The 22,726-nt window shown below is 46.0% G+C and overlaps 1 protein-coding gene across 1 annotated transcript in view; it reads left to right on the top strand.

Annotated features, from left to right (window-relative positions):
* The window catches only part of SLC15A5 (solute carrier family 15 member 5), a 379,306-nt gene that overhangs the window by 237,374 nt on the left and 119,206 nt on the right, over nt 1-22,726 (top strand). Inside the window, exon 5 of the mRNA XM_069230056.1 lies at nt 12,837-13,023. Within this exon, the coding sequence (XP_069086157.1) occupies nt 12,837-13,023 (187 nt within the window). The remainder of the gene's footprint in view (nt 1-12,836; nt 13,024-22,726) is intronic.

The raw sequence follows: 22,726 nt of genomic DNA, 5'->3' as shown, positions 1-22,726 counted from the left end.
TTGCAACAAAGAAGCAACTTTGAAACAACACACGTTTCCCGCCGGAAGCGTGAGACTTTGCACTCTGCACCAGACGCCCCCGGCTCGACTTGTGGAGAACAAACACCACAGGGAGGACTCCCCAGCGACTGCGAAACCGTGAGTAGCCAGAGTTGACCCCCCTGAGCCCCCACAGCGACGCCTGCAGAGGGAATCCCGAGGCTCCCCCTGACCGCGACTGCCTGCTTCAAAGACCCGACGCCTGGGAAAGACTCTACACCCACAGCCCCCAGGACCTGAAGGATCCGACCTCCAGTGCAGGAGCGACCCCCAGGTGGCCCTCTTTCTTGCCAAGGTGGTGGCTACCCCGAGGAGCCCCCCCTTGCCTGCCTGCATCGCTGAAGAGACCCCTTGGTCTCCCATTGATTTCTATTGTGAACCCGACGCTTGTTTGCACACTGCAACCGGCCGCCCCCATGCTGCTGAGGGTGTACTTTCTGTGTGGACCTGTGTCCCCCCCGGTGCCCCACAAAACCCCCCTGGTCTGCCCTGCGAAGACGGGGGTACTTACCTGCTGGCAGACTGGAACCGGGGCACCCCTTCTCCATTTAAGCCTATGCGTTTTGGGCACCACTTTGACCTCTGCACCTGACCGGCCCTGAGCTGCTGGTGTGGTAACTTTGGGGTTGTTCTGAACCCCCAACAGTGGGCTACCTTGGACCCAAACTTGAACCCCGTAGGTGGTTTTCATACCTGCAAAAACTAACAAACACTTACCTCCCCCAGGAACTGTTGAAAATTGCAGTGTCTAGTTTTAAAATAGCTATATGTCATTTAGGTGACAAATGTATATGCTATTTTGCTAATTCAAAGTTCCTAAAGTTCCTACATGAAATACCTTTCATTTGAAGTATTACTTGTAAATCTTGAACCTGTGGTTCTTAAAATAAACTAAGAAAAGATATTTTTCTATACAAAAACCTACTGGCCTGGAATTGTCTCTGAGTGTGTGTTCCTCATTTATTGCCTGTGTGTGTACAACAAATGCTTAACACTACCCTCTGATAAGCCTACTGCTCGACCACACTACCACAAAATAGAGCATTAGAATTATCTCTTTTTGCCACTATCTTACCTCTAAGGGGAACCCTTGGACTCTGTGCATGCTATTTCTTACTTTGAAATAGTACATACAGAGCCAACTTCCTACATTGGTGGATCAGCGGTGGGGTACAAGACTTTGCATTTGCTGGACTACTCAGCCAATACCTGATCACACAACTAAATTCCAAAAATTGTCATTAGAAACTGATTTTTGAAATTTGAGCTATTTTTCTAAATTTTTAGAAGTCCTGCTAGGGCCTTGTGTTAGTCCCTGTTAGCATTTCTTTTAGAGTTTAAAAGTTTTTGTAAAAGTTTGGATTAAGTTCTAGAGATAGTTTTAGATTCTTAAAAAGTATTCCAACTTTTAGAAACATAGGTGGTCATTATGACCCTGGCGGTATTACAACCGCAGGGCCAAAACGACGGGAGCACCGCCAACAGGATGGCGGTGCCTCCCGGCGTATTATGACCGCGGCGGTAGCGCCACGGTCGCACCGCCGGGGCCGGCGGTTTACCGCCACAATGGCCCCGGCGGATGTAATCCAGCCTTCTGAACCGCCAGGAAAAGGCTGGCGGTACGGGGAGTCGTGGGGCCCCCTGACAGGGCCCCATGCTGCTTTTTACTGTCTGCTGTGCAGACAGTGAAAAGCGCGACGGGTGCAACTGCACCCGTCGCACGGCCGCAACACCGCCGGCTCCATTTGGAGCCAGCTCCCATGTTGTGGCCCACATCCCTGCTGGGCCGGCGGGCGGAAACTTGGTTTCCGCCCGCCGGCCCAGCGGGGATGTCCAAATGGGCACCACGGGAGTGCGGCCGCATTGGCGGGCGCACAGCGGTTACCGCCGCCCGCCAATGTTGTAATGAGGCCCATAATGTCTAATGCAGAAGAGAATGTGATGGAACTCGACATCACCCCTTACCTGCATCTTAGGATGAAAGAGTTAAGGTCTCTCTGCAAAATAAAAAAGATTAGAACTGGTTCAAACCCTACCAAATTACAGCTCCAGGAGCTTTTGGCAGAGTTTGCCAAGAACAACCCCTCTGAGGATGACCTCACAGAGGAGGAAACTAGTGATGTGGAGGAAGTCCCACCTCCAGTCCTAGTTAGGGACTCCAGGGCTCCTCAAACCCTGACTCCAAATGTGATAGTCAGAGATGCTGCTTCTCTCACAGGAGGGTCCAGCACCTCTGGAATCACTGAGGACAGCCTCAGAGAAGATGACCTACTGTTAGCCAGGATGGTCAAAAGATTGGCTTTAGAGAGACAGCTCCTAGCCATAGAAAGGGAAAGACAAGAGATGGGTTTTGGTCCCATCCATATTGGCAGCAACATAAATAGGGTCAGAGATTCTCCTGACATGTTGAAAATCCCTAAAGGGATTGTAACTAAATATGAAGATGGTGATGACATCACCAAATGGTTCACAGCTTTTGAGAGGGCTTGTGCAACCAGAAAAGTAAACAGATCTCACTGGGGTGCTCTCCTTTGGGAAATGTTCACTGGAAAGTGTAGGGATAGACTCCTCACACTCTCTGGAAAAGATGCAGAATCCTATGACCTCATGAAGGCTACCCTGATTGAGGGCTTTGGATTCTCCACTGAGGAGTATAGAATTAGGTTCAGGGGGGCACAAAAATCCTCGAGCCAGACCTGGGTTGATTTTGTTGACTACTCAGTGAAAACACTGGATGGTTGGATTCAAGGCAGTGGTGTAAATGATTATGATGGGCTGTACAATTTATTTGTGAAAGAACACCTGTTAAGTAATTGTTTCAATGCTAAACTGCATCAGCATCTGGTAGACCTAGGTCTAATTTCTCCCCAAGAATTGGGAAAGAAGGCGGACCATTGGGTCAAGACTACGGTGACCAAGACTTCCACAGGGGGTGACCAAAAGAAAGGGGTCACAAAGACTCCCCAGGGGAAGAGTGTTGAGACATCCAAAGGGAAAAATAGTAAAGAGTCTTCTACAGGGCCCCAAAAACCTGCTCAGGAGGCTGGGCCCAGACCCTCTTCACAATCCAATTTTGGGTACAAGGGTAAAAGCTTTGATCCCAAAAAGGCCTGGTGTTGTAGCTGTAATCAGCCTGGACACCAAACTGGAGACAAGGCCTGTCCCAAGAAAGGTTCCACTTCTAACTCTACTCCAGCTAACACTGGAATGGCCAGTCTCCAAGTGGGATCAACAGTGTGCCCAGAGCAAATCAGGGTTGACACTGAAGCTACATTAGTCTCTGAGGGTGGGGTGGATTTAGCCACACTGGCTGCCTGGCCCCCTAATATGCAAAAATACATGCAGCAACTCTTAATTAATGGGACAAGTGTAGAAGGCCTGAGGGATACAGGTGCCAGTGTCACCATGGTGACAGAAACTGGTTTCCCCTGGTCAATACCTGGCTGGACAAACTTATCCAGTCACCAACGCTGACAATCAGACTAAAATATATATCCCTGTACAATATCCCTGTAGACTGTTTGCTTGGAAATGACCTGGAGTCCTCAGCATGGGCTGAGGTAGAACTCAAAACCCATGCAGCCATGCTGGGTATCCCTGAACTGGTGTGTGCCAAGACAAGGGCACAGTGCAAGGCTCAGGGTGAAAAAGTGGTGTTGGAGCCTGGGAAAAGGGCCCAACCCACCAAGAGAAAAGGAAAGAAGACTGGGGAACCAGCTTCCACACAACAAGAAAAAAAGAACCTCTCTTCCCAGGAAGAAGTTCTGCCCTCTGAGGGAACTGAGCCTCTGGAGTTAGAACCTTATCAGGTTGAGCTCCTAGGCCCAGGGGGACCCTCAAGGGAACAGTTGTGTAAGGGGCAAGAAACCTGTCCCTCTCTTGAAGGCCTTAGGCAGCAAGCTGCTGAAGAGTCCAATGGAAAAATAACAGGAACACATAGGGTCTATTGGGAAGATGGACTCCTGTACACTGAGGCAAGAGATCCCAAACCTGGTGCCACTAGGAGAGTGGTAGTGCCTCAGGAGTTTAGGAAGTTCATTCTGACCTTAGCTCATGATATTCCTCTTGCTGGGCATTTGGGACAGACCAAGACGTGGGAGAGATTAGTCAACCACTTCTATTGGCCCAACATGTCCCAGAAGGTCAAGGAGTTTTGTGTCTCCTGTGCCACCTGTCAAGCCAGTGGTAAGACAGGTGGGCCCCTAAAGGCCCCCCTCATTCCACTTCCAGTGGTGGGGGTCCCCTTTGAAAGAGTGGGTGTGGACATAGTGGGTCCACTTGAAGCTCCCACAGCCTCAGGGAACCAATACATACTAGTAGTAGTGGATCATGCTACTAGATACCCTGAAGCAATTCCCCTTAGGTCGACTACTGCCCCTGCAGTAGCCAAAGCACTCATTGGTATTTTTACCAGAGTGGGATTTCCTAAGGAGGTGGTTTCTGACAGTGGTACCAACTTTATGTCAGCATACCTGAAATACATGTGGAATGAGTGTGGGGTGACTTACAAATTCACCATACCATCCACAAACCAATGGCCTTGTTGAAAGGTTTAACAAGACATTGAAAGGCATGATCATGGGGCTCTGTGAAAAACTCAAAGGGAGATGGGATGTCCTTTTGCCATGTCTGCTTTTTGCCTACAGAAAGGTGCCTCAGAATGGAGTAGGGTTTTCCCCCTTTGAACTTCTGTTTGGCCATCCTGTAAGGGGACCAATAGATCTTGTGAAAGAAGGCTGGGAGAGACCTCTTCATGAGCCTAAGCAAGATATAGTGGACTATGTACTAGGCCTACGTTCAAGGATGGCAGAGTATATGGAAAAGGCAAGTAAAAACCTTGAGGCCAGCCAACAGCTCCAGAAGTTTTGGTATGACCAAAAGGCTGCTATGGTTGAATTTCAGCCAGGGCAGAAAGTCTGGGTTCTGGAGCCTGTGGCTCCCAGGGCACTTCAGGACAGATGGAGTGGCCCTTACCCAGTGCTAGAGAAGAAGAGTCAGGTCACCTACCTGGTAGACCTAGGCACTAGCAGGACCCCCAAAAGGGTGATCCATGTGAACCGCCTCAAACTCTTCCATGACAGGGCAGATGTGAATCTGTTGATGGTAACAGATGAGGACCCGGAAGCTGAGAGTGAACCTCTCCCTGATCTCCTCTCCACAGACCCTAAAGATGGTTCAGTTGATGGAGTGGTGATCTATTCAGACACCCTCTCTGGCCAACAGCAATCTGACTGTAGGAAGGTCCTGCAACACTTTGCTGAGCTCTTTTTCCTAACCCCTGGTCAGACACACCTGTGTACCCATGATGTGGACACAGGAGACAGCATGCCTGTCAAAAACAAAATTTTCAGACAGTCTGACCAAGTTAAGGAAAGCATCAAAGTGGAAGTCCACAAGATGCTGGAATTGGGAGTCATTGAGCACTCTGACAGCCCCTGGGCTAGCCCAGTGGTCTTAGTCCCCAAACCTCACACCAAAGATGGAAAGAGAGAGATGAGGTTTTGTGTGGACTACAGAGGACTTAATTCTGTCACCAAGACAGATGCCCATCCCATTCCAAGGGCAGATGAATTGATAGACAAACTAGGTGCTGCCAAATACTTAAGTACCTTTGACTTGACAGCAGGGTACTGGCAAATCAAAATGGCACCAGGAGCAACAGAAAAAACAGCATTCTCCACACCTGATGGGCATTATCAGTTTACTGTTATGCCCTTTGGTTGAAAGAATGCCCCTGCCACCTTCCAAAGGTTGGTGAATCAAGTCCTTGCTGGCTTGGAGTCCTTTAGTGCAGCTTATCTTGACGATATTGCTGTCTTTAGCTCTAGCTGGCAGGATCACCTGGTCCACCTGAAGAAGGTTTTGAAGGCTCTGCAAGCAGCAGGCCTCTCTATCAAGGCATTCAAATGCCAGATAGGGCAGGGAACTGTGGTTTACTTTGGACACCTTGTAGGTGGATGCCAGGTTCAGCCACTCCAGCCCAAGATCCAAACTATTCTGGACTGGGCAGCTCCAAAAACCCAGACCCAAGTCAGGGCATTCCTTGGCTTGACTGGGTACTACAGGAGGTTTGTGAAGGGATATGGATCTATAGTGGCAGCCCTCCCAGAACTTACCTCTAAGAAAATGCCCAAGAAGGTAAACTGGACTGTAGAATGCCAACAGGCCTTTGACACCCTGAAACAAGCTATGTGCACAGCACCAGTTCTCAAAGCTCCAGATTACTCCAAACAGTTCATTGTGCAGACTGATGCCTCTGAACATGGGATAGGGGCAGTTTTGTCCCAAACAAATGATGATGGCCTTGACCAGCCTGTTGCTTTCATTAGCAGGAGGTTACTCCTCAGGGAGCAGCGTTGGAGTGCCATTGAGAGGGAGGCCTTTGCTGTGGTCTGGTCCCTGAAAAAGCTGAGACCATACCTCTTTGGTTCTCACTTTGTAATTCAAACTGACCACAGACCTCTCAGATGGCTGATGCAAATGAAAGGTGAAAATCCAAAACTGTTGAGGTGGTCCATCTCCCTACAGGGAATGGACGTTATAGTGGAACACAGACTTGGGACTGCCCATGCCAATGCAGATGGCCTTTCCAGGTTCTTCCACTTAGAAAATGAAGACTCTCTTGGGAAAGGTTAGTCTCATCCTCTTTCGTTTGGGGGGGGGGGGGGTTGTGTAAGGAAATGCCTCCTTGGCATGGTTACCCCCTGACTTTTTGCCTTTGCTGATGCTCAGTTATGATTTGAAAGTGTGCTGAGGCCTGCTAACCAGGCCCCAGCACCAGTGTTCTTTCCCTAACCTGTACTTTTGTTTCCACAATTGGCACACCCTGGCATCCAGGTAAGTCCCTTGTAACTGGTACCTCTGGTACCAAGGGCCCTGATGCCAGGGAAGTTCTCTAAGGGCTGCAGCATGTCTTATGCCACCCTGGGGACCCCTCACTCAGCACAGACACACTGCTTGCCAGCTTGTGTGTGCTGGTGGGGATAAAATGACTATGTCGACATGGCACTCCCCTCAGGGTGCCATGCCAACCTCACACTGCCTATAGGTATAGATAAGTCACCCCTCTAGCAGGCCTTACAGCCCTAAGGCAGGGTGCACTATACCATAGGTGAGGGCATAAGTGCATGAGCACTATGCCCCTACAGTGTCTAAGCAAAACCTTAGACATTGTAAGTGCAGAGTAGCCATAAGAGTATATGGTCTGGGAGTCTGTCATGCACGAACTCCACAGCACCATAATGGCTACAATGAAACCTGTGAAGTTTGGTATCAAACTTCTCAGCGCAATAAATGCACACTGATGCCAGTGTACATTTTATTGTAACATATACCCCAGAGGGCACCTTAGAGGTGCCCCCTGAAACCTTTACCGAGTATCCGTGTAGGCTGACTAGTTTTAGCAGCCTGCCACACACCAGACATGTTGCTGGCCACATGGGGAGAGTGCCTTTGTCACTCTGTGGCTAGTAACAAAGCCTGTACTGGGTGGAGGTGCTTCTCACCTCCCCCTGCAGGAACTGTAACACCTGGCGGTGAGCCTCAAAGGCTCACCCCCTTTGTTACAGCACCCCAGGACACTCCAGCTAGTGGAGTTGCCCACCCCCTCCGGCCACGGCCCCACTTTTGGCGGCAAGGCCGGAGGAGATAATGAGAAAAACAAGGAGGAGTCACTGGCCAGTCAGGATAGCCCCTAAGGTGTCCTGAGCTGAGGTAACTCTAACTTTTAGAAATACTCCATCTTGCAGATGGAGGATTCCCCCAATAGGATTAGGGATGTGCCCCCCTCCACTCAGAGAGGAGGCACAAAGAGGGTGTAGCCACCCTCAGGACTAGTAGCCATTGGCTACTAACCCCCCAGACCTAAACACACCCCTAAATCGAGTATTTAGGGGCTCCCAGAACGCAGCAAGATAGATTCCTGCAACCTAAGAAGAAGAGGACTGCTGAACTGAAAAACCTGCAGAGAAGACGGAGACACCAACTGCTTTGGCCCCAGCTCTACCGGCGTGTCTCCCCCCTTCTAAAGACACTGCTCCAGCAACGAGTTCCCAGGGTCCAGCAACCTCTGAAGCCTCAGAGGACTACCCTGCATCTAGAAGGACCAAGAACTCCCGAGGACAGCGGCTCTGTTCCCCAAAGACTGCAACTTTGCAACAAAGGAGCAACTCTGAAACAACATAAGTTTCCCGCCGGAAGCATGAGACTTTGCACTCTGCACCCGACGCCCCCGGCTCGACTTGTGGAGAACAAACACCACAGGGAGGACTCCCCGGCGACTGCGAGACCGTGAGTAGCCAGAGTTGACCCCCCTTAGCCCCCACAGCGACGCCTGCAGAGGGAATCCCGAGACTCCCCCTGACCGCGACTGCCTGCTTCAAAGACCCGACGCCTGGGAAAGACTCTGCACCCACAGCCCCCAGGACCTGAAGGATCCGACCTCCAGTGCAGGAGTGACCCCCAGGTGGCCCTCTCCCTTGCCCAGGTGGTGGCTACCCCAAGGAGCCCCCCCCCCTTGCCTGCCTGCATCGCTGAAGAGACCCCTTGGTCTCCCATTGATTTCTATTGCGAACCCGACTCTTGTTTGCACACTGCACCCGGCCGCCCCCGTGCTGCTGAGGGTGTACTTTTTGTGTGGACTTGTGTCCCGCCCGGTGCCCCACAAAACCCCCCTCGTCTGCCCTCTGAAGACGCAGGTACTTACCTGCTGGCAGACTGGAACCGGGGCACCCCCTTCTCCATTGAAGCCTATGCGTTTTGGGCACCACTTTGACCTCTGCACCTGACCGGCCCTAAGCTGCTGGTGTGGTAACTTTGGGTTTGCTCTGAACCCCCAACGGTGGGCTACCTTGGACCCAAACTTGAACCCCGTAGGTGGTTTACTTACCTGTAAAAACTAACAAACACTTACCTCCCCCAGGAACTGTTTAAAATTGCAGTGTGTCTAGTTTTAAAATAGATATATGTCATTTATGTGAAAAGTGTATATGCTATTTTGCTAATTCAAAGTTCCTAAAGTTCCTACATGAAATACCTTTCATTTGAAGTATTACTTGTAAATCTTGAACCTGTGGTTCTTAAAATAATCTAAGAAAATATATTTTTCTATACAAAAACCTATTGGCCTGGAATTGTCTCTGAGTGTGTGTTCCTCATTTATTGCCTGTGTGTGTACAACAAATGCTTAACACTACCCTCTAAAAAGCCTACTGCTCGACCACACTACCACAAAATAGAGCATTAGAATTATCTCTTTTTGTCACTATCTCACCTCTAAGGGGAACCCTTGGACTCTGTGCATGCTATTTCTTACTTTGAAATAGTACATACAGAGCCAACTTCCTACACACATAATTTGGGATTTGCTGCATTTGTCACATAATCCATCATTTGATGCTTAGTCTTCCCATTTCAGCAAAAAAGGAGAAAGATGAGTCTAGCTCAAATGGATCAAAAGTTACTAAAATCATGGCAAAAGTTGTTGCCACTGTAGGAAACCATGTTTTTTGTCCCATTTACACTACTTGCTGCTGGTCTGTGACTCTGGTAGTGCACTGGCTCCCTGCTAACCAGGGCCCAGTGTCTGTGCTCTTTGTCTAAAGCAAGTTAAAGGTCTAATTGTAACCCAATTGGCAAGGACTGTAACACCCCTGGGAGTCCCCAGTAAATTTTACCCCCGGTACCTAGGGCATGGGTACTAAAAAGGGTCCCTAATGGCTGTAGCATGTATCATGCCTCCTTAAGGAACCCACACTCAAACGGATGCATTGCAGAATGTGTGAAAAGATGTAAACCATTCTGATATGTAAGTCACCCCACCAGCATATCCCTAAAGCAGGGTGCATTATGTTACATGTGAGGGCACACCTACATGAGCACAAGTACCCATGTGATGCCTAGTTCTATTGTTAGACATTGCAAGGGTGTAGGAAGCCATTTTTGAGGACATGTACTGGGCATTGGTCATTACGAGTTACCCAACCACATGATAATTTCGATGAAAATACTGGTGTTTGGTATCAAATACCTCATCTTAATACATCCATACTAATGCCAGTATTGGATTTAATAGGACCGACACCCAGAGGGCACCTTAGAGGTCTCCCTGAAAACCTATTAACTAGTCCCTCAGTGTGCTGGTTGACTGGCATCAGCCAGCCTGCCACCACAGATGAGTTTCTGACCCCCTGAAGCTGAGACACCCGTGCTCCCATAGGCCAGAAACAATGCAGGATTCAAAAGAAGGTGATCACATCTCTTTCAGCCGGATGGCTATTGAATTTAGCATCTCAAGGCCAGAGGCTTCAAGGCCTCTTCTGCCCTTGATATGTAAGCCCAGCATCCCCCCTGAGCTTTGAAATGCCACTCCCTCCCCTGAGGCCCATTTGGGACCAGAGCAGCATTCAGGTGGTCTGTTGCACTTCTAGGCTATTCACACCACTAACGTGGGCTATCAGAAGTGCACATATAAGGAAGAGTTTTATCATCTTGTTTTTGGTGAAACTAGGAGCTCTGGGTCAGGGAAATGCCCTCTCTCCACAGAAAGTGGTCACCCAAGGTTTGTAGGCACCCAAGGAGTAGGTAACCCATTGGCTGCTAGCCTACATTCTCCTAAAACACCCCTAAATTTAGGCCCATATTTATACTTTCTTTGTACCTCATTTGTGTCATTTTTTTACGCAAAAGCAGAGCAAACTTACAAAATATAATTGTATTTTGTAAGTTTGTGCCACTTTTGTGTCAAAGAGTGACACAAATGCGGCGCAAAGAAAGTATAAATATGGTCCTTAGTATCTAGGGGTCCCCCTCACACCAGGACTATAGATTTGTCTACCTCAGAACAGAAGAAGGGCCAAGAAGAGCCAACAACGCAAGACCTGTGGCCCAGCACCAAAATTGGCACCAAACTCTGCCTGGCTGCTGTTCTTTCAATAATTGGAGGAAATGACTCGTCCTGCTGCTGACCAGCCTCCCCAAACCGTTGGAGGTCTGTCCAGTACTTTGCCAACCAAGCAGCATCTCCATTGAGGTGGAGGAGCTATCTCCCTGCATCTGCATGCCCGACCTCATCTGCTTGGTTCACCGTTTTGCTGATCATCGGGTCCATCGATGGAGCAACTCACCAGGAGGAGGACATCAAAAGTTCAGGAGGTCAGCCCCGTCACTTCATCAAGTCGCCGGAACTTTCTGGAGCCTCCCTGTACCAATACTTATGATACTCGAGCCCTTGCAAGCAACAAGGCTTGCTGGGTGTTCAGCCAGACATTACAGACGCAAAAACCGACCTGCCAATGAGAGACATCAGGATCTTGAAGATCATCAACAAGAGGGGCCCTGCAGTCTTGTTTTCTCTCCCTCTCCAGGTCACCGAAACCAAATGAGAGCCTCTGACTAGAGTGACCTCCCAGAAAAAACACTTCCACATCCGAGCCCCTTAGCCCAGGTCCACATCAACTGACTGTGCCTTTGTGCTCCAGAGACCTTCAGGATCCAAGCCCCCTGGTGGGTTCTGCCAGATTGGTCCCCCTGTCCCAACTTGCACCCTTTTTTTTTTTTTGCTGATACGTCTTTATTATCTTTACTGCGTAGCACTCGAGTTTAGTAGCACTTGAGGTTACCAACAAGACCAGCACCTATGCACCTGGACACACCAGGGCAGGTAAAACTGAACTGCTGTTAGGGCTTTGGACCTTGGACCCCTAAGCCCCTTAAGTCCAGGAGAAGAACCCTGAAAACCTCTTGTAAATATTTCAATGCAGTTTATGTTTCTTCTATAGCATAACATTACTGTGTGCAAGGCTCATGCCTCAAGTCTGACAGCTGTGATTTTCTATTGTTTTGCCTGTAAAAGTCTATAATGCCTAAAGTACTTACGCAAGGTCGATGATCTTGGTGTCACAATATACATAAAAACCTGTGTTATTTTTCTAAATTAGTTTCTGAATTCTTTTTGAGTGTGTGTCTCATTTATTGAATTATGTGCTGCAAATGCTCAATACTTCCCTCTGATAAACCTAAGCTGCTCAATCACGATACCATAAATAGAGCACTTGGTATTAATAAAGCAAGTTCCTGTACACCAATAAGGGTCGTCTGGATATTTTCCATGATATACCCCTACATTGGTGCGCTACATAAAAAGTCAGCTTCCTACAGACACGCACTGGAAGACTGTTCGCAAAGGTTAACTGGTTATCTTTCTTTAGCTTATCTTTGTATTTGGGCGTCAAAGTTGTATTAGTGGGGTAAAGCCTTTGCATAGATTAAGTTAACCTGTGCAAAAAGGTCAAAATAATTAGGTACTACTAATATTCAGTATGCAGCAACTCGCCACAAAACTGACCTTTTTTAGCCACATATTTTGGTCCTCCCTTGCTGCATAATTACTGTGGTCCTGCCTATAAATTCTTACTTTCACAATACAATGATAGTTGATAGATTGGAAGGCTGATATGAAATCGTTGATATTCTAATAAGGAAAAATATCCAAGACACTACTGCTTTTTAGGTATTATCAAACCTGCACTGCATTTTCTCGGCAATTTCTTTGAAATTCCACTCTGAACGCCACTTTACAAATCTAGTCACAATTTACCTCTGCTCAAGTAATGCAAAAGTTACACATTTTAAAACGTGTGTTGTCCATCACCGATTTATTTGTTGTCCTTGAAGCATAATGTACACATGCATACATTACAGCTATTTCCAAATGCTTGTGCAGTTTAATCCTGGAAAGACTTTGGCAATCCACCACTCTGTATGATTTGATTAAATTAAAGTCTCTATTTCTTACACAGATTCCATCTGGCTATTATATCCAAACCATGAATTCCAATTTGAATTTGAATGGATTTCTTCTGCCGATAGCTGCAATGAATGTCATAAGTATCATACCCCTTCTAATTCTGGCTCCTTTCCTGGAAGTAATAAATATGTGCTTATTTTCAAAAGCAAGAAGTGGATTTTCACCATCAACATACATAAGTAAGTATTATTAAATGTTTTAGTTTTACATTCCCTGGTGTCAATATTGTGTTTTGTGGTACATTTTGGCCAACTTCTAGAGGCATTTGCAATTTTCAGTATGTTTATAAGGTTTGGCTTACGTATATATCGTGTATACAAGACTCAAAACCATCAGAGCACTTTACATAGTATACTTTACACAGCATGACAGCAAGGGCAATAACTTGAGCAGTAGAAGAAGCACAAGGTCCAAATACATAAACAAATGGCATGTGTTTAAAAGGTAAAGTTCCCTCGATTGTAACAAAGGAAGTTAGGTGTCTGAGTCTTGATGGGAAGTTGCAGACATCCCTTAAGGGTGAACATTAAAGCACATTCTAAAGTATAAAACATTTCTGAAATATTCAGAATGGAGTTCTCTATCAACCAAAGTGTTGAAGTTCACGTGATGCTAATCCACACAGAGACGTATTGATTTGTTGCTTTTGCATTCTAAAACAACAAGAACTAGCCATTCGGGTCTTTCTATTGGTTGTGTCATATCCAACTCACAAATCTTATGCAACTCCTTGTGCAAGTCATCCCTCAAAGACAAAGATACCCTTCACACCTTGCACATGATAGGACGTCTAGTCTTGACTATCACACAATCAGGATGGTTGAGATCCAATATAATCTAGTCTCGTTCCCTTTGGTCATTCTAGCCTAACACGTTTGAGCCTTCTTTTGCCATATAAATCATACATTGTGACTTTTAGCCATCAAATTTTATCATGCCTTCGAATTCCCCCTTAATCTCAATTCTCTTTCTCCCATATAAAAAGATTTTTCTGACTAAGCTTTTCAGTTTTACGGCCTGAACTTCTTGAAATTCTCTGATCCTATTAAATTAAAATGTTACACAGAATCAGCCGTAAAGTTTACATTAACAACAGTAACCAGAAAATACTGGGGTTTTCTTTTAAATGGTTTTAGTGAAGCAGCACATTCATCATTTCCTTCACACTCTGCCCCTTTAGTCAGAACCTTATCTTATGTGATGGTCAATGCAACATCTTTTTCACCTTCATTTAGACCACCTGGGATGTAGATCGTCTGCACATGAAGCGACACAGTCTTGCAAAATGAACTTTGTTATTACATTTGCAGCATGTTGTAAGCACAGCAGGACAGTTCTTTTCAGATGCTACATGTTTCCCCTACCACATTTAAAGCAAATGATGGACCTGATGACTTTTATTCCTTCTGGTTGGTGTTCTGAATTTCTCCATTGGCTTTTTTCATGTTTTTGTGATCTTCTCTTGGCCTCCCTGTTAGATAGCACATCCACTTGGACAGACAAACCTTGAAATATGCATCAAAGTTCTCAATGTCCCTAGCTATGGTCATGGCAAATTCCAGGTCAAGATCTTCTGTGGAAAGCAGTTTCTGTTGAATTTTCCTGTTGCATGTTTTCTCATTTTGTTGATCATGGATGATTTTGTTTTTGAATTCATGACAATTAAAGATGGCTAAGGACAGTCACAGAATCATCAGTTGATTCTCCATAGTGTTGGATTCCTTGTAAGAATTTGTGTCTTTCTAAGGCTACGGGCCAGATGTAGGAAACTAAAATTTTGCGACTTGCAAAATTGGATGCAGAAGGTGTCTCAGACACCTTCTGCGACTCGCTATGGGGTCGCAAAGACCCACCTCATCAATATTCATGAGGTGGGTCACAGTTTGCGACTCCATAGCGAGTCCCTGAACTCACAGGGATAGTGGCCTGCTGTAGTCAGCAGACCTCCATGTCTGTGACTGCTTTTTCAATAAAGCAGTTTTTTTTTTTCATTTTGCAGCCCGTTTTCCTTTAAGGAAAACGAGCTGCAAAATGAAAACTAAACCGAAACCATTTGGTTTCGTTTTTTTCAGAGTAGGCAGTGGTCCATAGGACCACTGCCTGCTCTGAAAAAATATTTTTTTCGGCATTCACATCCCATGGGACCCCTTCCCTTTTGCGAATGAGTTACCACCAGTGTGACACTGGTGGTAACTGCGAGTTGGTTTGCGACCTCATTCGCGGTCACAAAGCAACTCTGAATGGCGATGCTGTCGCAAATAGGAAGGGAACACCCCTTCCTATTTGCGAGTCGCATTCCCAAATTGCGAGTCGGTACCGACTCGCAATTTGGGAATGAGCATCGCGTTCGGCCTTTTGCATGCCGCAAACTGCGTTTTTCGCAGTTTGCGACATGCAAAAGGCTTCGTACATCTGGCCCTACATTCCTGGATGGTAAAATCATTTTGTCCAAAGTCATAATCATCGAAACTTATTCATCAACCATCTGAACTGGTACAGCTTTACCTGATGCACCCTCTGGCGAAAATGTGTTTTGACTACTTCCAATAGTTTGACCTCACAGTAAGCCTAATAAGGGAGGCTCTAGGACAGTCATTACAAAGGAGGAGGAAAGGAAGTAACATATATGTAGAAAGTGTATTGTTATGTTATAAATGCAGATAATGAGATGATAGTGTATATAGCAAGACGGCTAGAGTTCCAGACTTTAGGTGCACTGCTACAGAAAGACTGATTCAGGGTATGTTTTTTGTTAAAAACTGGGATTTTAAGTAGCAGAGTGGCAGATCTAGTTTTTGATGCTTGAAGATGCAGGGTGCAAATGTACCCATCAATAGGGTGTCAGCTTAAACAGTGCAATATCGAAGTAATGTGACCAATTCTCAGGGTCAGGCACACTGCTAAATGTAAGGAAGGTTTGAATGTCACAAGGTACATTTTTAGAATGTGGGAGAGACTGGCATTTCCATAGTGTAGTCTCAAAAGTACTGAAGATTGGACAACATGTGGTTTTTGAGTTTCTTTTCTAGTAAAAATGGTTTGATCCCCTTACTAAGTTTATAATTGGTATTTGTAGGTATAATAATGTGTTTGTGACGATTAAGTTGATTATGACAAACAGATCCCCATAATTTGAAGCTTTCAATAAAAGTTGGAGATAATGTAAGATATTAGTGGAGTCCAAGTACTTTTGAACTGGAGTGGAGAAAGTGTGAGAACAAATAATTAGGAATTCTTTTTTGTCTGGATTAAATTTTAGATGACGAGTAGTCATAGGATTGTATGTTGTTGAGAGTCTAAACTAGCAAGAAGATATTTGTATGAGAGGAAACTTTGAAGTACAGCTGAATATCAATAGACTATTGGTGATAAAATAAATGTATTGGATTTAATGATGTCACTGTGTGGTTTAAGCTAATGATGGAAAACTGCAAGTGCTGTGACAGATCCACAAGGAGCTGCTTTTGGTAAACAAGCTTTTGATTCTTTGTAAATGATTAGGTATGCCAATTTAAACTAATCCCATATCTTGCCTTCAATTCCACTGCAATCATTTAAAGCGTGAATAAGAAAATCAAAGGCTGAACTTGAATGTATACACTTTGTAATGCTTGTAACTTCAATATTAACTGTAAATATTATTTCACAATGTACATATTTTTATTGGAGCATTGTCTTTAGAGCTAGTGCTTTGAATTTGATATTCACTAAATATTGCTAGAATCTGAAACGGAAATCACTTTAGCTCAATTGCTCACTCCTCCCCACTTTCCCATTGAGGTTAAACTGTGATTATGTGTCATTCTAAGAGAAGGGACCAAGGGCAGCTCGCCATGAACACACCATAGGGTCACAATGTAATAATACAGCATTTTATCAAATGATTAAAAATGTTGCTCCTTTGAATGAGAGAGAGAGATGTCTTTATCACCCAAAGCCTTCTGTGCCCCCCCAGCCCCAACCAAGTGGTCCCAACTTCTCTGATATTACCAGATCACTACATGTCACAGAGGATGCATGGTTCCAGTTCTGAGCTTTCATTGTTCCTTCCAAAATGTACTAGTTTCTTAAAGGAAAACTTCAAAGTGACATGTAGTCATCTGGTACAGTTACATTCCTATGGCTTTGGGAGATATCAAGAGGATAAGCTGTTATCTGGAAGAAAAACTAGGAGAACCAGAAAGTGGCTAGTCCTTTCACAGACACAATTACTTTACATCCAACAGTAGAATCTAGATTGTTGACATTGATATTATTACACACATACCATTAAACATGTTCCAAACAGCAGACATAATGTCATTTTATATTTAAAGGAAAGCTCATGTCGCCACACTTGCCTTGCCATCTCTTGTGCTGCACAGATTTCTCCTGAATTCAGGTACACAATCTGTTCAATAGTTTAGTCATGAATAGCTATTTTCTACACTTTAAGAGAACATTATATTATATGGAACACATGTTTTGTACAAAAACACTTTGCAGAAGTAGGGAAAACCCATATGTTTGTTAAATATTTTGTTAAATACTGTAAGGTCAAATTGCCCCTTCCAGTGTGAATCATGATCTTGCCTCAATTTCTATCGCTGACCATACCCCTTATGGAATGGACTATGGGCCAGATGTAGCAACTTCCGCATTTGCGATTTGGAAATTGCGAGTCTGTGCGACTCGCAATTTCCGAATTGCAAATGCGGATGCAGAACGGTGTCACAGACACCGTCTGCGACTCGCTATGGGGTCGCAAAGACCCACCTCATAAATATTAATGAGGTGGGTCGCATTTTGCGACCACATAGCGAGTCCCTGCACTCACAGGGATGGTAGCCTGCTGAAGTCAGCAGACCTCCATGTCTGTGACTGCTTTTTAAATGAAGCTGTTTTTTTTTTATTTTGCAGCCCGTTTTCCTTAAAGGAAAACGAGTTGCAAAATAAAAAAAATAACGGAACCATTTGGTTTCGTTTTTTCAGAGTAGGCAGTGGTCCTTTGGACCACTGCCTGCTCTGAAAAATCATTTTGGGCAACATTCACAAAGGGGAAGGGGTCTCCTGGGGACCCCTTCCCTTTTGCGAATGAGTTACCACCAGTGTGACACTGATGGTAACTGCGAATTGCTTTGCGACCGCATTCGCGGTCACAAAGCAATTCTGCATTGCGATGCGACTCGCAAATATGAAGGGAACACCCCTTCCTATTTGCGAGTCGCATTCACAATTTGCGAGTCGGTACCGACTCGCAAATTGTGAATGTGCATCGCAGAAGGCTGTTTGCATGGCGCAAACTGCAATTTTCGCAGTTTGCACCATGCAAACAGCTTACTACACCTGGCCCTATGTCTTGTCTTTTCTTCCTAGTGCCTGGAAATATCCCCGCTATACACACTTTTTTCACACTACACCTACACAGGGTGCTCAATGAAAAAGCCCCAATCAATGAATGCTATTGTTGAAAGTTAAAGCCTACCTGTACTACGCAACACATAACTTTTAGTGTTCTACTTTATAGTTTTTTATCGGCCATTTTGAAGTTGCCGCCATGTCCTGGCTGCAAGTCACACACTTTGGGGCATATTTATGAAAAATGACGCACAACTGCGCTAACACAGTTGTGCATAATTTTTATTAATGCAAGCTAGCATCATTCCTTTGCACCATCCTTGCGCCATATTTATGAAATGATGTTAAGGAATAGATAGCACCAAAAAAAAAATAAGTGCTAACAGCTGTACAATGCCATAAGGAAAATGACATTAATGCTGCAAAAATCGCAAAAGGGGTAGCGTCATTTTAACACTGCAGTGGCATCAAAATAAAAAGCAAAAGCATGAAAAAGTGCAATTGCAACAGAAAATGGAACCAACAAGCCAGGAGAAACCCCAGGGAGACCCCAAACACCAAAGTACCAGCCAGGAGGGTACAGGAAAAGGAGAAAAGAAAGCGCAAGTGTCACTTTAATGAGGAGGCACATGACATCCTGGTCAGAGAGGTGACGAAGCACCAACATCAGCTATTTGTTACCTCCACATTTGCAGTTGGTAGGAGAGATGCAATATGGCAGCAAATGGAGGACAAAATAAACAGCGTCACTGAGGTGAAGAGAACTGTCACTGAGATCAAGAGGCACTGGCATGATTGTAAGCGCATAACTAAGGAGAAACTTGCCATGAACCCTACGGCAGCACAGCAGACTGGCGGTGGAAGTCCTGCACTACAGGAGGACCAGGATGAGCTGGATGAGATGGCTACAATGGTCACCCCGGAGGAGCTGGTCACTGGAATCGAAGGACAGCGCAGACTACCAGGAACCACTACAAATGCAGGGTACGTTTCAGGGGGGTATATCTGGAACTCCACTAATGGCAGAAGGGGGAACCACATAGGACACACTCAGTGCATGCTAAAGGGTTGCATCTGGACACATATGCCCTGAATAAAGAAGCACGATCCTCACCTAGGCCACATATGTACTGACGCTTTGGTTGTGCTATGCACATCAACATATACACAAAGTCAGCATAGGCCACTCACTATGGCTATACTACACCATGCAAATATGCACCATATTGCCTGGTACGCACATGCAAATAGTATGGCTGTGGCTGTGCCATCACAACACCCAATGTATATAGTCAGAGCCCCTCTACCAACACAACATAGACATCAGAGACTAGGACGGAAGTCAATACTACCCTGGGTCGGGGGGGTTTAGGCTGGTGTATCAGGCCAAAATGCTTGCCTACCTCAATGTCGCATTGCCTTAACTCATGTGTGCTGCATCTTGCAGCACACGTTGAAATGCCATCTCCCCCAAAACTGCTTGTACATGTGCAGGAAGGCACACCTCTGTGCACATGAACAAATCATCACTTCAAGGCAGCTGCCCCATCTTCAATCTGCAACAATGCCTGTGTTGATGCAGGGAGCACCAATCTGTGTAGATGCATGGGGAATTGCAGGACTGCACTGCATACAAGTAAATATGGCACATCACTGCATATTGAAACTACTGCAATGCATCTTGCAGCTGCCCTGAGCCTGTCCTAAAGCTTGCAACCTGTGGAACACAACCCATACAGGCAGAACCCACAACAACCATATGCGTCACATGGGAATGGCCACAGAATAAAGGCATACAACACATTGTGAATGTATGTGAACATCATGTGTGAAGCTGAACAAGTGGCTTTAATTTCACCATTTGACAAGTTAGAGGGCTAGATCAAGCAGAAAATTATGGTGTGTGCTGCTGTGCAAAATTAGGCAGCATCACGCACCATTGTATTAAAAAAGTCAGGGGTGCACCATAAACATTAGATCTACCGCTCCCCTGTATACCTCCCTGCCCATGTGGTAATCAGATGTTGTGCGCTAGTGCACCCACCCTTGCACCATAGTGCAAGGATTGCTGCATTGAAGGGGAGAATGTTTCTGTGCAGAAAGGAGCACCGTCCAAAAAAATAACAACCTGAAAGTGTGATTTGCCATTACTGTGTGCACTGTATAATGCAGCTCACATAGTAAGAGCAAGAAATGCAGTACAAATGTAAGCATTTCTCTTAGATCTAGACTTGCAAAACCCACCCATGGGCTGGTGTCAGATATTGACTCAGCGTCCGGAATACAAATTGTCAAAAATCTGAGGCAGTGTCAAAACGCAATGGGTGTTGCCGTGGTATGCCCACTGCAACACCCATTGAATTTGGATGCTGCCTCAGATTTACGAGTATCAGTGAACAGTTGGCAGTGCAAAAATCTAAGGCCATCCCAGGGGTGGTGTCAGCATGGCCCAACGAGGAGGTATACATGTATTACCCTTGTATATACGTTTCTATGTTTGCTGCATCCTGCAGCACACAAAGAGGAGCCAAATCGCTATGAGTGATTGTGTATGTGTAGGAACGGACACCTTCCCACACATAAACAATGAAACTGTTTAACGCAGTCATCTTTGCACAATGGTGTAAGGATGCCTGCAATGGCACTGGGCAGGTCTATGTAGTGCCAGTGCAGGGGCCACACAGGGGTGCGCATATGCAAATTTATATCCCTGCATTGTGCAATTGGCACAGGGGGGCGCTGCCACTGTTAGCGCAGCGTTGCGTGCCTTCATATTCCATTAACAGTGAGCTTGACCCATGTGTGATGCACAGTGCTACATATAAGTACAACCACAACTTTGGGTCAGTGACATGTCAGTGAGCCTCTAGTGGCAAATACATGATGTCGCATGTCAACAGCCGATGCAATCCAAAATTGATTTTACACTATATCATTGCAGAGGATGATGGCTTACCTCCTGCCTGTGCTGGAGTTCCCTGATGACATGGCTGACCAGCTGCCAACCCTCAATGAACTGACCCTCCAGGATGTCCTAGGAGCAATCCATACACCTCCTCCAGTTGCAGGGAGGACACACACCATTTTGGAGTCTCCACATGAACCACCCAGCCACCAACACACGCCACTAGCCAGTACTCACACAGCCCTGGACTCCGAGGACCCAGAGATCAGCTTTAAGAGGACAGTGGTAGGAGTCCAGTGGGAGCTGGCAAAGCAGGTTAGGGAGGGGATGGAGACCATGGCAGGCAGCCTAGAGGGAGTGCGGACGTGCCTCAGTCCAAATAAGGACAACTCAGCTGCCATCAGAGGCACCCACCTCCTGCTACCGGGAGTACAGCAGTCCCTGGCGGACATAGCTGCTGTCTTGAAGGAGAGGCTACGACAAGTGCCCTCCCAAAATGCCAGCAGCATGCAGAATACCCTGAAGTCCATACAGCGGGAAGTGGCCTCCCTCAGGGAGAACATGGCTCCCTACCACCGTCATGTTGTTGCAGTCTTGAAGAATCAGCAGTTCCTCCTTGCAGCAGTTATGCCTTACGTGTTGCCACAAATGGCAGCTGCCGGGTCCTTTGACTCCACATCGCTAGCCCCTGAAGTGTGTGGTGCCCCCTCTACCTCTACAACAGCACCAGCCATGGCACAGGAGGCACCACACACATCAGAGGATGAAGATGTGGAAGGAATAACAATCACAATGAAAAGCACCCAGTAGCACCAGTCTGTGCCACATGGACAGTTTCTCCTTAGTTCTGGGCTTAAGATCATGCCAGTTTTGTGACAGTATGAAATGTGCCCTCTTCACCTAACCACTGTAGAAATGTCTGCTATGTGCTATCATTATCTCTACCATACCAAATCGCAATGTTATGCACTCAGCCTAAGGAGATTCCATAGGGTGGACAAGGGAAAGAAAACATTTTTTGTGTGAAAAACCCTCACCCACCAGGGTTACCCCTTGGTGGCATGCCTCATCATTGGGTTTCCTCTCATACCATGCTAAGATCCCACCACTCCTATCCCTCTCAAAATTCATATTAATGAAACTACAACAATGCTCCCACATATTCTGTCAGTCACAGCATGCCCTGTTCCGCAGCGGAATGGGAAGAAACCCAATGATGAAGCATGCCACCAAGGGGTAACCCTGGTGAGTGAGGGTTTTTCACACAAAAAAACGTTTTCTTTCCCTTGTCCACCCTATGGAATCTTCTTGGGCTGGACCTTTTTGTAATATTATATAGGCTATAAGGAGGACAGATTAATCCCTACAAAAAACCTCCTTCTCCCTCTTTGTTATTGTAATATTATTCACTCCTCACTAATGCACACTACTCCTAACCATGCCTCATGACATGTCCCTCAACCGTGGACTCCGTTGTGCTATATATGGCAAACGTTCACTCATGGGATCTGTGAAATGGATTTTATAGAAATAACAATAACAATTGCACCTGTAAATAAAGCACCTGGTACACATGTAGCATTTATACGTTTACTGTGATCCATCTACTCAGCTAATGGTTTGCATTGTGTAAATGTGTG

This window comes from Pleurodeles waltl, chromosome 4_1 (genome assembly GCF_031143425.1).
Source record: "Pleurodeles waltl isolate 20211129_DDA chromosome 4_1, aPleWal1.hap1.20221129, whole genome shotgun sequence".
In the NCBI taxonomy this organism is placed as follows: Eukaryota; Metazoa; Chordata; class Amphibia; order Caudata; family Salamandridae; genus Pleurodeles; species Pleurodeles waltl.
Note: the sequence above shows the minus strand (reverse complement) of the source record. Positions and strands in the feature narration are given on the sequence as shown.